Here is a 15,507-nt window from a genome sequence, read left to right as displayed (position 1 = left end):
TTTTCCAGATTTTGGAATATTTGCATATATATAATGAGATATCTTAGGGATAGGACCCAAACCTAAACATAAAATTCATTTATGTCTCATATACACCTGTATACATAGCCTGAAGGTAATTTTATACAATTCCTTTTTTTGTTGTTTTTTAAGAGATAGTATCTCATTCTTACCCAAGCTGTAGTGCAGTGGCTGGATCGTAGCTCACTGTAGCCTTGAACTCCTGAGTTTGAACGATCCTCCCATCTCAGCCTTCTGAGTAGCTCCTTCTGTATGTGCCACCACACCTAGCTAATTTTAAAATTTTTTGTAGAGATAGGATCTCACTATGTTGCACAGGCTGGTCTTGAACTCCTGGCCTCAAGCAATCCTCCTGCCTCAGCCTCCCAAAGTGCTGGGATTACAGGCATGAGCCACTGCACGTGGCATTATTTTTAATAATTTTGTGCATGAAACTAAGTTTTGACTGTAATCTATCACATGATGTCAAGTGTGGAATTTTCCACTTGTGACAGTGTGTTGGTCCTCAGAAGATTTTTGGAAACATTTTGGATTTGAGGTTTCAGATTTTCAGATTAAGGATGTTCAACCTCTCCCAGTTTACATTCCCAGGAACAATAAGGAGAAATTGCCTGTTTCCCTATATGCTTATCAACAAATAATTATCTTTAAAAAAACCTTTTAGAAATTATTATTATTTGTTTAAGAGGCCAGGTCTTACTCTGTTACCAAAGCTGAAGTACAGTAGCATGATCATAGCTCACGGTAACCTCAAACTCCTGGGCTCAAGTAATTCTCCAGCCTCAGCCTCCCAAGTAGCTAGGACTACAGGCATGCGCCACCACACCTAGATAATTTTTTTTTTTAATTGTCTGTAGAGTCAGGGGTCTTGAACTCCTGGCCTCAAGCAGTCCTCCCACCTTAGCCACCCAAAGTGCTGGGATTTCAGGTGTGAGCCACTGCACCTGGCCCTTTTAAAATTATTTCTTTTAAATCATTGCCAATCTGGTAAAAATAATTTTTGCTGGTTGTTTTTAGAAGACAGTGAAATTTGCCCTTTTCTTTGCTCTTAGCTTATTTATTAGAAGGCCTACCATTAATATAGGTTTTTTTTTTTTTTTTTTTTTTTTTTTTTAGGCTTCTCATAACATTGGGATAGCAATGGACACTGAGCAGGGTTTGATTGTCCCTAATGTGAAAAACGTTCAGGCCTGCTCTATATTTGAGATTGCCACGGAACTGGATCGTCTCCAGAAACTAGGCTCTGCAGGTCAGCTCAGCACCACTGATCTTACAGGAGGGACATTTACTCTTTCCAACATTGGATCAGTAAGTAGTAGTAATATTTAAATTCATAAGCTTAAGATTTTTGATCATATGCTTAATTAAAAACATAAAATGTCACTTGCCATTTGTTCCCTGAAAGCTTAATGTTTTACTCTCCTTTTTTTTTTTTTTAAATAGATTGGTGGTACCTATGCCAAAGCAGTGATATTGCCACCCGAAGTAGCCATTGGAGCCTTTGGATCAATTAAGGTATCTATTAATTGAAAAACAGAGTTCAAGCAAATGGGGTGGAGGGGCAGTAAACACAAAGTAAACAAAGAAGAATGACCATTCCTACTTTGTAGGTGACCCTCACTTTGTAGGTTCAAGTTTGTGAACTTGGCTCAGTAAGTCTTTTTAATTTCTTCCTAAGAACTAGGCCTGCAGTTTTGGTGGCTGCCTATAATAAATGGTGGTCACCTGGATTGTTTGTGTGGATCAACCATTGTGGATTATGCCAGGCACAGATGGAGAATCACAAATACAGCCAATCTGCTTCTATCAAAATATCTTTATTTAAGAATACCAAAGAATCATAGTAAACCAATCCAAAATATTATTTATACAATTTTTTTCATACTTCGCTCAAGAATCACTGGAGTGGCTGGGCATGGTGGCTCATGCCTATAATCCTAGCACTCTGGAAGGCCGAGGGGGGTGGATTCTTTGAGACCAGGCTGAGTAAGAGCGAGACCCCGTCTCTATTAATAGAAAAATTAGCCAGCCATCCTGGCACGTGCCTCGCACCTGTAGTCCCATCTACTCTGGAGGGTGAGGCAGGAGGATCGCTTGTGCCCAGGAGTTTGAGGTTGCTATGATCTATTGATGACACCACTGCACTCTAGCCTGGGTGACAGAATGAGACCTTATTTCAAAAAGCAAAAAAGAATCATTGGGAGTGCAGATTTCTTGGCCTTGAGGACTGAGCCCCCAAAACTTATGTTTGAACAAGAACCCAGGTGGGGCTAACAAAAGTGATCTGTGGCCATGTTTTAGGAGACACTTACCTAGAATAAGGGTTGCAGTGATTCTTAGCTCTGGTTGCATGTTTTTTGTTTTTTTGGGTTTTTTTTTTTTTGAGACAGAGTCTCACTCTGTTGCCCCAGCTAGAGTGCTGTGGCATCAGCCTAGCTCACAGCAACCTCAAACTCCTGGGCTCAGGCGATCCTCCTGCCTCAGCCTCTCGAGTAGCTGGGACTACAGGCATGCACCACCATGCCCGGCTAATTTTTTCTATATATTTTCAGTTGGCCAATTAATTTCTATTTTAGTAGAGATGAGGTCTCGCTCTTGCTCAGGCTGGTCTCGAACTCCTGACCTTGAGCAATCTGCCTGCCTCAGCCTCCCAGAGTGCTAGGATTACAGGTATGAGCCACCATGACCAGCCTGGCTGCACAATAAAACCATGTGGGAGCTTGAAACAAAATTATGCCCAATCTCACCCTATACAAACTGAATAAGAATTTGGGGGGATGGGGCTTGCACATCCCTGTTAATTCAGGGTTGAGGACCAGCAAGGTAGATCAGCTCCTGGATACCAGTTCCGTACCACCAGTATTAAATGCCATTATCACTATATTAACCTTGATTTTGCTCTGCATGTTATAAGAAGAACCTTTCTTCTTTTCTGTACTCATAATGCTTCTATGTTGAGCATCTCTGGGACTTGTCTTCATGAATTTACTACTTGTGTTTTGACATCCCAAAGCCTCACACAAGTTTTCCTTCAGCCTTTGAGTTGCTTTCCAAGTTATTCCCTCTTTCTAGCATCCACCTTCCTTTATGGTAAACAGAAGAGATGAAGGAAAAACATAAACACACAGCATGACACTTGTTCTTTCCAAATCAGGAGTTCTGGGTGATAACTTTTCTAACACTCATTCTATTCCCAACAAAAATTCAGTATTTGAGTCTCACAGAACTACAGTTTCCAAATCATTACATCTGATAGTTTTATTTTCTTTCCTTAAAGATTTTTTTTCTTCTGAATTATGTGTATATGTATGTATATAATTGTGGCAAAATATATATAACATAAATTTATATAAAATATATATAGCATAAATTTACCATTGTAACCACTTTTAAGTTTATGGTTTAGTAGCATTAAGAACATTCACGTTGGCCAGGAGTAGTGGCTCACGCCTATAATCCTAGCATTCTGGGAGGCCAAGGTGGGCGGATCGCTCAAGGTCAGGAGTTCAAGACCAGCCTGAGCAAGAGTGAGACCCCCATCTCTCTAAAAAAATAGAAAGAAATCAGCTGGATAACTAAAAATATATATATATTTAAAATTAGCCGGGCATGGTGGCACATGCCTGTAGTTCAAGCTACTCTGGAGGCTGAGGCGGAAGCATTGCTTGAGCCCAGGAGTTTGAGGTTGCTGTGAGCTAGGCTGACGCCATGGCACTCTAGCCCAGGCAACAGAGTGAGATTCTGTCTCAAAAAAAAAAAAAAAAGAACATTCACCTTGTTTACAACCATCACCACTATCTATCTCTACAACTTTTTCATTATCCCAAATTGAAAACTCTGCACCTATTAAACAATAACTCTCCATTCCCTCAGCACCTGGTAACCACTATTCTACGTTCTATCTCTATGAATGAATTTGACTATTCTAGGTAGCTCATATAAGTGGAATCATACAATATTTGTCCTTGTATATCTGTCTCAAGGTTCATCTATGTCATAGTATATATCAGAATTTCATTCATTTTTAAGGCTAAATAATATTCTATTGTATTTATGTACATACCATATTTTGTTTGTCCATTCGTCTGTCAATGAATATTTGAATTGTTTCCATTTTTTTTGCTATTGTCAGTGATGCTGCTGTGAACATTGGTATGCAAATATCTATTCAGTAGATATATTTGTACAGAATTATTTTACTCATGGTTTCTTCAAGCTGTGAAACATATTTCTTTAAGTATAAATCTTGTTCATAACTTAATGTAATCTTTGTTGGGTAGGGATAAATAGTATTTAATTCCTTTCTCCCTTTTGTGTTATCTTTCCTTTGCTATTTTCTTTTTTCATAAATTTTTAATTCTTTGTTAAGTTGTTTAAGTCATAAAACTCCACATTACTCAATTCTCGGTCTTCTTCCTTGACCAACTACTAGCTGCACTTGAGACTATTGATCAATTCCACCTCCTTGAAAAACTTTCTTCATGTTGACTTGCAGAATACCTCTCTGTTCTGGTTTTCCTCATGCCTTACTGCCTACCCCTCTAAGTCTCCCATGCCCATATCTCCTCCTGTCCCCGATCTCTATACATCAGAGTATCCCAGGGTTCAGTTCTCACCTCTTTCTTTATCTGGTCCACTCATGGTGTTAAGTACCATTTATACACTGATGACTCCCAGGTTTGTATCTCTAGATTAGACCTCTCCTTTGAACTCCAAACTCATATCTTGCTTGGATGTCTAAGAGGCCTCTCAAATTTTAACATGTCCAAAACTGAGCTCCTGTTCCTCTCCCTAGCCTCAAACCTACTCCTCCTGAAGTCTCCCCTTTCAGTGACTGGCTATTTTGCTCAGACACCTCCAGTGGTTTATCTTGCCCAGAATTAAAGGCAAGTAGCTGCAGTGGCTTGAGGGACCCTATATTGATACTACTCAGAGTGATCCAGACCTGTATCTGATGTGACTATTGTCACCCAGGTGTGAGGAGATAAGTACAGAAACATTTATAGCAGTTCAACAATGTGATTTTATGTCTGTTGAATCTAATAACAAGAAGTTGGGGCATATATTTTATTTATATGTGTGTGTATATATATATAATTATTATTATTTTTTAATGGTGAAAAGATATACATTTAGAATTAGCCCAGCTGGACTCAGTTGAGATGATCCCAATTTTGTTGGCAACAGCCAAAGCACCTTAATCAGGAGCCAGTAGAACATTCGCCTTCTCTCCGTGAGGCCTGATCAGGGTGTGAGCTTGGCCATGTAAGTGTCACAGAGCTTCTTCACAGCCTGTTGGACCTGGTGCTTGTGGGCTTTGACATCCACAGTGGACACAAGTGTGCTGTGTCCGACTCTGTGGTCGGGGGAACTTGAGGATGGCAGAGTGGTCAAGCTTGTTTCTTGTGGGGATGCTTTTTTCAGGATTATTTGGGCTGCCTCTGCAGCTGCAGTGTCTTGGCTGGGAGGTAGGTGATGGGCGGATCTTTTTTTGTGTGGGTGTGGACTACTTTCAGCACTGCCTTCTTAACTGGTAGGAATGGAGGATTACACATGTAATGAAATATGGAGATGACATAGACCAGGGGTGTTTGTATAATCTAGAGTATGAGATTACATGGAAATGTGTGCATTTATAGGACTATATAATTTTTTTAACTTTCAAATATCTGAAGTTTGCATACGAATCTTTTTTAAATTTTTTTATTTTTTTGAGACAGAGTCTCGCTTTGTTGCCCAGGCTAGAGTGAGTGCCATGGCATCAGCCTAGCTCACAGCAACCTCAAACTCCTGGGCTCAAGCAATCCTATTGCCTCAGCCTCCCGAGTAGCTGGGACTACAGGCATGCGCCACCATGCCTGGCTAATTTTTTCTATATATATTAGTTGGCCAATTCATTTCTTTCTATTTATAGTAGAGACAGGGGTCTCGCTCTTGCTCAGGCTGGTTTTGAACTCCTGACCTCAAGTAATCCACCTGCCTCAGCCTCCCAGAGAGCTAGGATTACAGGCGTGAGCCACCATGCCCAGCCAAGAACCTTTTTTTAAATGTTATTTTAATAGATTTGGGGAATACAAATTTTTTTTTTTGTTGCATGGGCGAATTGTGTAGTAAAGTCTAGGCTTGTAGTGTACCCATTGCCTGAATAGTGCACATTATACTATATAGGTAATAATTCACTTTTAATGTGTTTTTTAAAAAATAGCCCTCAGTAGGCCGGGCACAGTGCCTCACACCTATAATCCTAGCACTCTGGGAGGCTGAGGTGGGCGGATAACTTAAGCTTAGGAGTTCGAGACCAGCCTAAGCAAGAGCGAGACCCCGTCTCTACTATAAAAATAGAAAGAAATTAGCTAGACAACTAAAAATATACACAAAAAATTAGCCAGGCGTGGCGGCGCATGCTTGTAGTCCCAGCTACTCAGGAGGCTGAGGCAGGAGGATCGCTTGAGCCCTGGAGTCTGAGGTTGCTGTGAGCTAGGCTGATGCCCTGGCACTCTAGCCCGGGCAACAGAGTGAGACTGCATCTCCAAAAAAACAAAAATAGCCCTCGGTGGTTTAGAATTTTTTTTTTTTAAAGTCTGTTACCGAATACAGATTGAGCAGCACTGCCTTTAATGACATGCTCTCTCCCACCCCCAGCACAGCTGTGGCCTTATGTCCTGCCACTCACCTTCTGCCTACCCTGCTCTTTCTCCAGCACTCCAATCACACTTCCTCTCCGTCTTCCTTGCTCACGTGTCTGTGTGGCTTGTTTCCTCGCTGCCTTCAGTGAGGAAGCCTTACTTATTTATCTTAACCATCTGTCTTTCCTCAGAGCCCAGAGGAGTACCTGGCACCTTGGTATTTATTACATTAATTGTTAAATGTTTGAAATCTGAGATGAAATTTAATGAATGTAGGTATGAGAATTGTACAGGGGACAGGAAATGCCTTGGAGAAACTCTGACAGCTAGAGAGAGGCACATACTCTCAAAGATGGAAAAAGTAGGAGTCAGCGTTTTCAAAAATCATTTGGGATGCCCATTTTCTCTGTATTGCAGGGAGGACAGTTTGCCTGATCATATGTCATTGTTGGAGCTTAAGCTTTGACCAAGTGAAGGTTTACTCCTTGTTCTTTTTTTTTTTTTTTTTTCCCTAGGCCCTTCCCCGTTTTAACCAAAAAGGAGAAGTGTATAAGGCACAGATAATGAACGTGAGCTGGTCAGCTGATCACAGAGTTATTGATGGTGCTACAATGTCACGCTTCTCTAATTTGTGGAAATCTTACTTAGAAAACCCAGCTATTATGCTATTAAATCTGAAATGAAGATTGATAAATCTATTCCTGAACTTTTTGAGTTTCTAAAGAATATGTAAAGCCTAGCTGTGCCAGCACATGTTTATCTTTATAATTTGTATTATCAATGATTTGTATTATATGATTAAGGTTCTAAGGCATAATATTTATCCCTGTTCTATTAGACTTTTTACTGGAAATGAATAATGGTATAATTGTTCTCCTGGGGCTATCACATTTCATAGGTCAGAGTGTGACTTCTCATTATGGTGCTGAGGTCTTTGTGTCAATGGATTGAAAATGGCAACAATAACAAAATTAATGTTACAATAAGACAGATAGCCATATATATACACAGTATTTGCCCTGTTTTTGTTTTTGTTTTGGCTGACTCTGAATGAAACTTTTTAATTCTGCTTAATTGGAAAAAGGAATATGTGTACAAAAAATATTTTCCATTTCCCTACAATCATGTTAATTGTTGTATAAAATAAGTGCAATTATACTTATCTTTTAAGATATCCAGGAATATATTCTTGCTCTGTATAGAAATATCATCTATGTTTTATTTATGTAAATTAACATCTTTTAAAAGGAAAAACGATAACCTGATCTTAAAAATGCCAAATTACAGTTTTATAACCAGTCTATTAAAGGTATTTGTTTAAAATTGATATACTTTTAGAATTTTGGTAATAATTTAGTGTTTTGTTGGGAACGAACTTCACCTTTGAAAACTTCCATCACATAAGGAAACAACTTTAAATGTAGCAGGCTGACTTTTTATATATTCAGAAGTCTGCTCCTTTTTAACTTTCTTGATCTTCAGCTAAAAAATAGGTTAAGATAAGGAATTAAGGTCTATTCTATTCTCCATATCCTGAATAAGAATGTGGATAAGAGGAGAAAGGAGTCCAATGGGTAATTATGGATCAAAAATAAAATAATAAATTTTATACATCAGTGAAGATTTTATAATGACCATTATGTTAAAAGTCCACTTTAATCAGAAATAGCATCAAAATGAATATAATCCAACATTTTGATTTGCATTCAGAAATTCAAGTGGTTTCTAATATTGTCCAATCAAATACTGTATGCTAAAATTAGTTCAAGTAAAGTTTTGGGATGGAAAAAATATCTAGATTTTTCTCAAAATGGAAATAATTTTTAAATCAGAAAATGAAAAATGCTGTTATTTAAAAAATTCAGGTATTACAGAGAGTTATCAATCAAATAAAATAATCATCCATGACTTAACCACTATCAACATTTTGATGTATGTATCTTTATACATGGCTATTCTTTTTATTAAAATGGGATTGTAGTATATCTAGTATTTTATTATTTGATTTTTTAAATTTAACATTGTATTGTGGATAACTTTACATGTCAGTAAACAATTCCACATTGTCATGCTTTTATATGGCTCCACTGTGTTTAGTTATTATACATTCAAATAGTGAACATCTACTCTATAGCAAGCATGGTATTAAGCACTGGGCACACAATGTCCACCCTTAGGGTCTCTGCATTCTTTGGGCTTACAGTCTAGTGGAGGAGATAAATATTAAATAACCATAAAAAATATAATTATTATTCCAGGTAGAAAATAGCCCAGGTGCTATGAACCATCTAATAGAGGTTAGTGATCCCAGCTGGAAGGATGGGAAGATGGATGTCCTATAATTTAATTAATTTCCCATGGATAGGCATTTGCTGAATTTTAAATAAAGAATGACATGAGAAAAATTTCCCCCTCACTTAAAGAATGTGAAAACTAGGGAGAAGGGAGTTCTGAAATAAGTATGTAATATATTTCACTGAAAGTCAAGATGTTCTCTACATTCCCAAAATAACCCTTCAGCTATCTGTTCTATCCAGACCCCCTGCCATTACTATCTTGTCTTTAGTCTCATCCACCGAGAATTCAGCAAAGGATTTGTTCCCTACTGTGTACAGGACCTTAAGGACAGCAGTATTCCCTGGCACAGACCAGAGGGCCAGGAGCAAGGCCCTAGCAGCAGTGCTGGTCCACAGGGCTCTACATGTCACAGAACCAGGGGTATGGGGGGAACAGACTCTTGCTGTATTCCTAGAGGTTGAAGTTAAAGTGGAGAAGCTACACAATTCAAGTTCTTCACTGATATGTCTGAAGGTTAGGAGGTATATATACTTGGGGGAGAAGCCAAAATTATTGTTGGAAGTGGCCCACAAGAAAATCAAGGCTCTGTTCATTATGTAAAGCAGTCCTCTGACATTTGAAAAAGAAAGGGAAGGAAGTTTGAAGGATACAAGCCAGAATTGGTATGAATTTCCATTTTAGAGATCAAAATGTACCTCATGTTGAAGCATCTAAGAAGCGGTTATGTAGCAAGAGAGCAAAAGTGACGGCGCTTTGTCAAGAAAGCCCACTGGCTTGTTTGGGCATTTCTCATGGCTTCCTACCCAAAGTGGATCCCCAAAATCACTTGATGGATTTCCTTGCTGACTTCTAAGTAAACTGTGGTTTGAGAAAGAAATGATTGCACTCAGCACTGCCCTACAATACCAGGAGTACAAACGTTTCCTTGAAGTCTTTAAAGAAGTTTATAACATTTACCCAGTAATTGACTCATTAGTTAATTCTGCACATATTTATTGAATATGTATTCACTTCCAGCCCCTGGGACAGAGATTGTAGATAAAGGTGAATTAGACAGATGAAGTTTCTGCTCTCACAGTGAGAGCTGTGGGCAGTGATTAAAGCCTGCACTAGGCCGGGTGCGGTGGCTCACACCTATAATCCCAGCACTCTGGGAGGCTGAGGTGGGCGGACCGCTCAAGGTCAGGAGTTTGAAACCAGCCTGAGCAAGAGTGAGACCCCATCTCTACTAAAAATAGAAATTAATTGGCCAACTAAAAATATATAGAAAAAATTAGCCGGGCATGGTGGTGCATGCCTGTAGTCCCAGCTACTCAAGATGCTGAGGCAGGAGGATTGGTTGAGCCCAGGATTTTGAGGTTGCTCTGAACTAGGTTGATGCCACGGCACTCTAGCTGGGGCAACAGAGTGAGACTCTGACTAATAAAAAAAAAAAAGCCTGCACTAAAAGTGAGTCTGTACCAATAACCTGGAGAACATCAGTCCTTGTAGAGTTGAGTTTTATCTCCAGTCAGTTCTTAATGGCAGTTTTGCTCTTTCCCTATACACAGCATTTTCTAACTGAGATTGGATTATGTGTGTGAATCCACATAATTTTCCAGTCAAAATCCCAAGGACAGCTTTAATTTGTCTTTCTTGGTTCCCATGCCCTTCAGCGCGGGCAGGAGAATACAGTATTCCAACCATACTTTGGTCTTATGTCATTTTTGGAGACTGGGAGTCAGCCAGCCCCATACAGCCATATGGACCAAGAATGGGGAATTTCTGGGCAGATTAAAAAAAAAAAAAAAGGCAACTACATAAAGTGAGCCATTGCCTTCCCACCCACCTAATGTTAAATTATGGATTTTTCTAAAAGAGTTCTGTAAGAACCTGGGTAGGGAGGAAGCTGAGGTGGTGGTAGAGCAGGGAGTGGGAGGCAAGTACATGAGATACTATTACATTGTATGGCTGTTGCAATTCCAAGATTTTATCATTTCTCCAACAAAGAATATTTATTTTATTCCTAGGTTAAGTTCAATGTTAATTAGAAGTAATTTCATTCTTAAACTTCATGTGGTGTTGACAATTCAACTGATGTCAAAATACAAATTATGAGCTTTAATATGCTGTATTTTGATTTTTCTTAAGATTGTTGCATGTTCATCTACTCACTAGCTTAATGTTCTGCTCTTATGCTGGCACATTAATTATGGCAGGAGAAAAAAGTCTAAGCTAAATTTTCAAATCCTAATTATTTGGTCAAAACAGAAGATCAACAGAACCCTCTTCTGTTGGCCAATGATAGGGATATTTATCATGAGAAAAAGAAGATACATACTTGAATTTACCTGACGCATTCTATGAGATATCTGGGTCACCAGATTGATCTGAAACAAATCCCTTGCAAATTGTATGGCAAATACCCAAGCATTCTTCAGAGTGCCTGTCAGAAGTCTTTTCCACTAATTTTTTTTTTTTTTTAGACAGTTTCCCTCTGTCGCCCTGGGTAGAGTGCAGAGGTGTCATCATAGCTCACTGCAACCTCAAACTCCTGGGCTCAAGCGATCCTCCTGCCTCAGCCTCCCAAGTAGCTGAGACTACAGGCACACCCCACTATGCCTGACTAATTTTTCTATTTTTAGTAGAGACGGGGTCTCTGCTTTTGCTCAGGCTGGTCTCAAACTCCTGAGCTCAAGCAATCCTCCCTTGTCTGCCTCCCAAAGTAGTAGGATTACAGGTGTGAGCCACCATGCCCAGCCCTTTTCTGCTCATTTTACCCACCTACTCAAACATCTTCCCAGCCTTGTCATAATAAGTAAATATCCTCACCTTCTATCTTACAGAACAGACAAGGTGAATCAACCTAAGAATCTTTAATTTCTACCCTTGCACCTCAAAATCTATTCTCACACTTTTTCTTTCCTTTTGTTTCTCTTTCTGAAGAAGAAGGGGTTCTCCATCAGCAAAAGTCAAACTTTCTACTCTCTATTATTAATTCCGTCTCTTCCTTCTGATCCCTGGTCCATGTTTAACCCCCATCGCCCCATTTTGATTCTTCAATGTCTTCTTTACATCCAGAACTAAACCAGATTTACTCTGTGAGTACACTGGTTAAAATTTATTTCCAGTTCCCTATGGAGGCAGTGTTGGAGACTGGTCCCAGAACTCTCTGCACATTTCAGTGTGGCAGAGTAATGTTATGTGTCTATAAAGCTGGTTCCTTTTCTTTCTGGGCACATGGCTATGTATTTTTCCAGGCTAGCCTGCAGTTAGGTAGGGCCATATCATTTATTTGTAGCCATTAGAATATGGGTATATGTAGGCCACTTCCAGATGTGTTCTACAGAAAACCTCCCAAATAGGCTCCACACTCTCTCTTCCCCTACACAGCGACCTTGAAGGGTGCATGTTGAAGATGGCAGCCACGCTAGATGGAAGGGATCAGTGCTGCTAATGGCTAGGTCAAGCAGAGTGCCCACTTCTCCACACTCTAGTACTGATGGGTTGGATGTAATGCAGCTGAACAATACACTTATTTTTTTTAAGACACTGATATTTTGAGATTAATCTGCTAGTCTAGTTAGTAATACACTAACTCTGAGCTGTTCAGTGTGGTAGCCACTAGCCACGTGTGGCTATTGAGATTTAAATTGTAATAAACTAATGGGGCTATGGAGCAATTCAAGTGGCTAGAATAGCTGAAAAGCTACATTTTAATTTAATTTAAATTTAAATTTCAATAGCCACATGTGGCTAGTGGCTACCATATTGGATTGCACAAATATAGAATATTTCCATCATCACAGAAAATTCTATTGACTAGTGCTGCCCTAATAAAATAAATAGAACTATATTCGTATATTTTTAAATAATCCCTAAAACAAACAAACAAAAACTACCTTCTTCCTTAATAGCTTATTTCCCTTTGCCTAAAAGAAGACTCAGGACACTTTTCTCACATTGTTACCTCTACCTGCCACTACATGAATAAATTTCCTATCTTTCTCCTTCCTGATAAATTTCCTGAATTGGTCTTTAACTCCTTGCTATCCTGGCTTCTTTTCCCGCTGCTCACCTGTAATCACAGTGTTGACAAAAGGTTTGGCCACATCTTCCACCCAGATGTCTCCTAAATAGTTCTCTCTGGACCTGCCTCTCTCCTGAGCTCTAGACACTCATTTCCAACACTTTAGCATCTCCAGATCACCAAACAATTCAGTGACATCTCATCAGACAGACCAGGTCAACTCTGAGCTATTCATGCCAAACCTGCCATGGTTCACATTATCATTGTTATCCCATCAAGATAACCACGGGCTCTTTTATGTTACAGAAGGCATTACCATTTAAACAGTCTCGGAAGGTAGCATGAATCCCTGATGTTTGCACATTCAGAATAATGTGGAAATGAAAATTAATTCAATATGGGGCAGTCCCAGTATTGAGCACAATGGCCTTTTAGCCATAAGCAAATTCATGTGCTGGCCAGACCCTTGTGAGAGAACTCCAGGCCAGCTTGCCAAAACCGAGCAGGAGAATTTGGAGACAGTCCAGAAAAGAGCCACAGAAACAACTGAAGCATGGCAAGGATAATTGCAATTCTGTTATAAAGAGGGCATCTATATCAGGCTTTTACGAAGTACCATGTGGAATGTTACAGTGCAAAGCATGGGGAACAGCTGTGTGGGGCTTAACAAGGGACAAGACAGAAGAAATGAGAGCAGGTGGGGGATTGAAAATTTAAGTTCAATATGGCGGAAAGTGGGGCCAGTCAGAGAAAGGCGTTCACACTTACATCGGGCTGAGCAGGAGGCAGAACCTCCTCCCATGGCAACGTAAGTGCCTCCACCCATGTACACCCCCAGAGCAGCCATTGGACTGTGTTAAGCTTGGGAAAAGCTATTTAATTTGAAGTTTGCTGAAAGACAACTTTATAATAGTTCTAAAATGTGATAAAAAGCCAAGTCCCAAAAAACTGTGATTATAAAGTCTGTTCAGAAGTTGCTAGAGTATAGTCGGCTGTAAAAACCTAGCAATTTAATTTCTTGGAAAAATGCAGCTAGAGTTCCAACTGCAGTAACAAAGGCAAGTAAACCAAGTTGATGGCGGGTGTAATTAGGTTAATGAAAACTGCAGGATGAATATAAATTGGAACATGACTAACAGTTTGGAACACTAGACATTCAAATGTTCAAAGTTGATGAACTAAGCCACCATACCAACAAGTCTACAAACCAAAGGCTTTGCAAATTGCACAAAAGAACCTGGCCTTGGTCCCATTGTGTTGCTAGCACAGGATTAGAAGTGCCCCATCGGTTCAAATGTTGCTTGCACAGAGCAGGACAAACTTGCTACAGCAAAGTCATCATTTTTAAAAACCACCACTGTCCTTTAGTGCACTAGTTTTTCTAATAAATAGGTGTATATTAGGAATGATGATATATGAGAGGCAAAGGTGGGAGGATGGCTTGAGACCAGGAGTTTGAGACCAGCCTGGGCAACATAGCCACATCTCTACAAAAAATTAAAAATAGTTGGGCATGATGATGCCCACCTGTAGTCCCAGCTACTTGGGAGGCTAAGGCAGGAGGGTAGCTTGACCCCAGTAGTTGTAGGCTACAGTGAGCTATGATAGCGCCACTGCACTCTAGCCTGGTAGCCCAGGTGAGGGAGCGAGATCCTGTCTCAAAAAAAAAAAAAAAAAAAAAAAAAGACAAGGAAATAATGATATATATAAATGCAGTGTACTCCAATTTTAATAGAATTATATTATTTCTATTAGATGTTTATTTTCAGCTTGTCATACTTTCTAAATACAAAAAAATTCTCACAGCTTCCACATTTAATAGATAGTAGGTTCTGCATAGTATTTGTAGAAATATGAAAAACCAATTTTGTAGTTGCCATTTGGGGTGTATCTTAATACACTAAAGAGTTCAATATCCTAGAAACAAAGTATTATGTAATTTACACAGAATTATCCATGCAAAAAGATTTTAAATTCAGTATAGCTTTTACTTCTGTAGAACTAAAAGCAGTGCATAAAAAGCAGGAGGAGCATATCTTTTTAATTCGTTATGCAGTTAAAAATAACTCATTCAACATATAGGAAGCCAGTGCCTTTTCTGTGTCATTATTTGGTGGGTGTGAGAGGGATATTGTTTTTTCTTTTGAGGCAAGACTGTAATGTCTTTTATTCTCTTCTTCTGATTTGTGGTTTAAATTGCCCCCAGGAAGTTTGCACAATATTCTGATTACTACTGCTTAGGTGCTATATTTTAATTTCCAAGATATTCTGAGCGAAAGGAAACCCATCATAGAACAATGTATATAGTATGCTACCATTTTAGTGTGTGTGCATGCCAGTACAGATGTGTCCTTTTAAGGAATACATGCAATATTTAGGCTTATAAATTCATAGACTATCTTTGGGAGGGTCACAAGTAACTGGCAATAGTAGTTGCCTTCAGAAAAGAGAACTAAATGGCTGGAGGCAGGGATAGGGGACAGATCTTTTGAATTGTGTTCCATGTGCGTATGTTACAAATTCAAAAAAAAAATAAATACATAGTTTTTTTTT

At 39.2% G+C, this 15,507-nt stretch overlaps 1 protein-coding gene across 2 annotated transcripts in view; it reads left to right on the top strand.

Moving 5' to 3' along the window:
* Positions 1 to 15,507, top strand: part of DBT (dihydrolipoamide branched chain transacylase E2) — a 49,779-nt gene that overhangs the window by 33,639 nt on the left and 633 nt on the right. Inside the window, exons 9-11 of one of the 2 annotated variants that reach the window (XM_012748604.2) lie at positions 1,138 to 1,329; positions 1,465 to 1,536; positions 7,163 to 8,724. In XM_012748604.2, the coding sequence (XP_012604058.1) occupies positions 1,138 to 1,329; positions 1,465 to 1,536; positions 7,163 to 7,330 (432 nt within the window). In that variant the 3' untranslated portion in view covers positions 7,331 to 8,724. Of the gene's footprint in view, positions 1 to 1,137; positions 1,330 to 1,464; positions 1,537 to 7,162; positions 8,725 to 15,507 lie in introns of those variants that run through there. The other variant, XM_075999893.1, reaches the window with a different exon arrangement.

The sequence above is a fragment of the Microcebus murinus genome, chromosome 2 (assembly GCF_040939455.1).
Source record: "Microcebus murinus isolate Inina chromosome 2, M.murinus_Inina_mat1.0, whole genome shotgun sequence".
Classification (NCBI taxonomy): domain Eukaryota; kingdom Metazoa; phylum Chordata; class Mammalia; order Primates; family Cheirogaleidae; genus Microcebus; species Microcebus murinus.
Note: the sequence above shows the minus strand (reverse complement) of the source record. Positions and strands in the feature narration are given on the sequence as shown.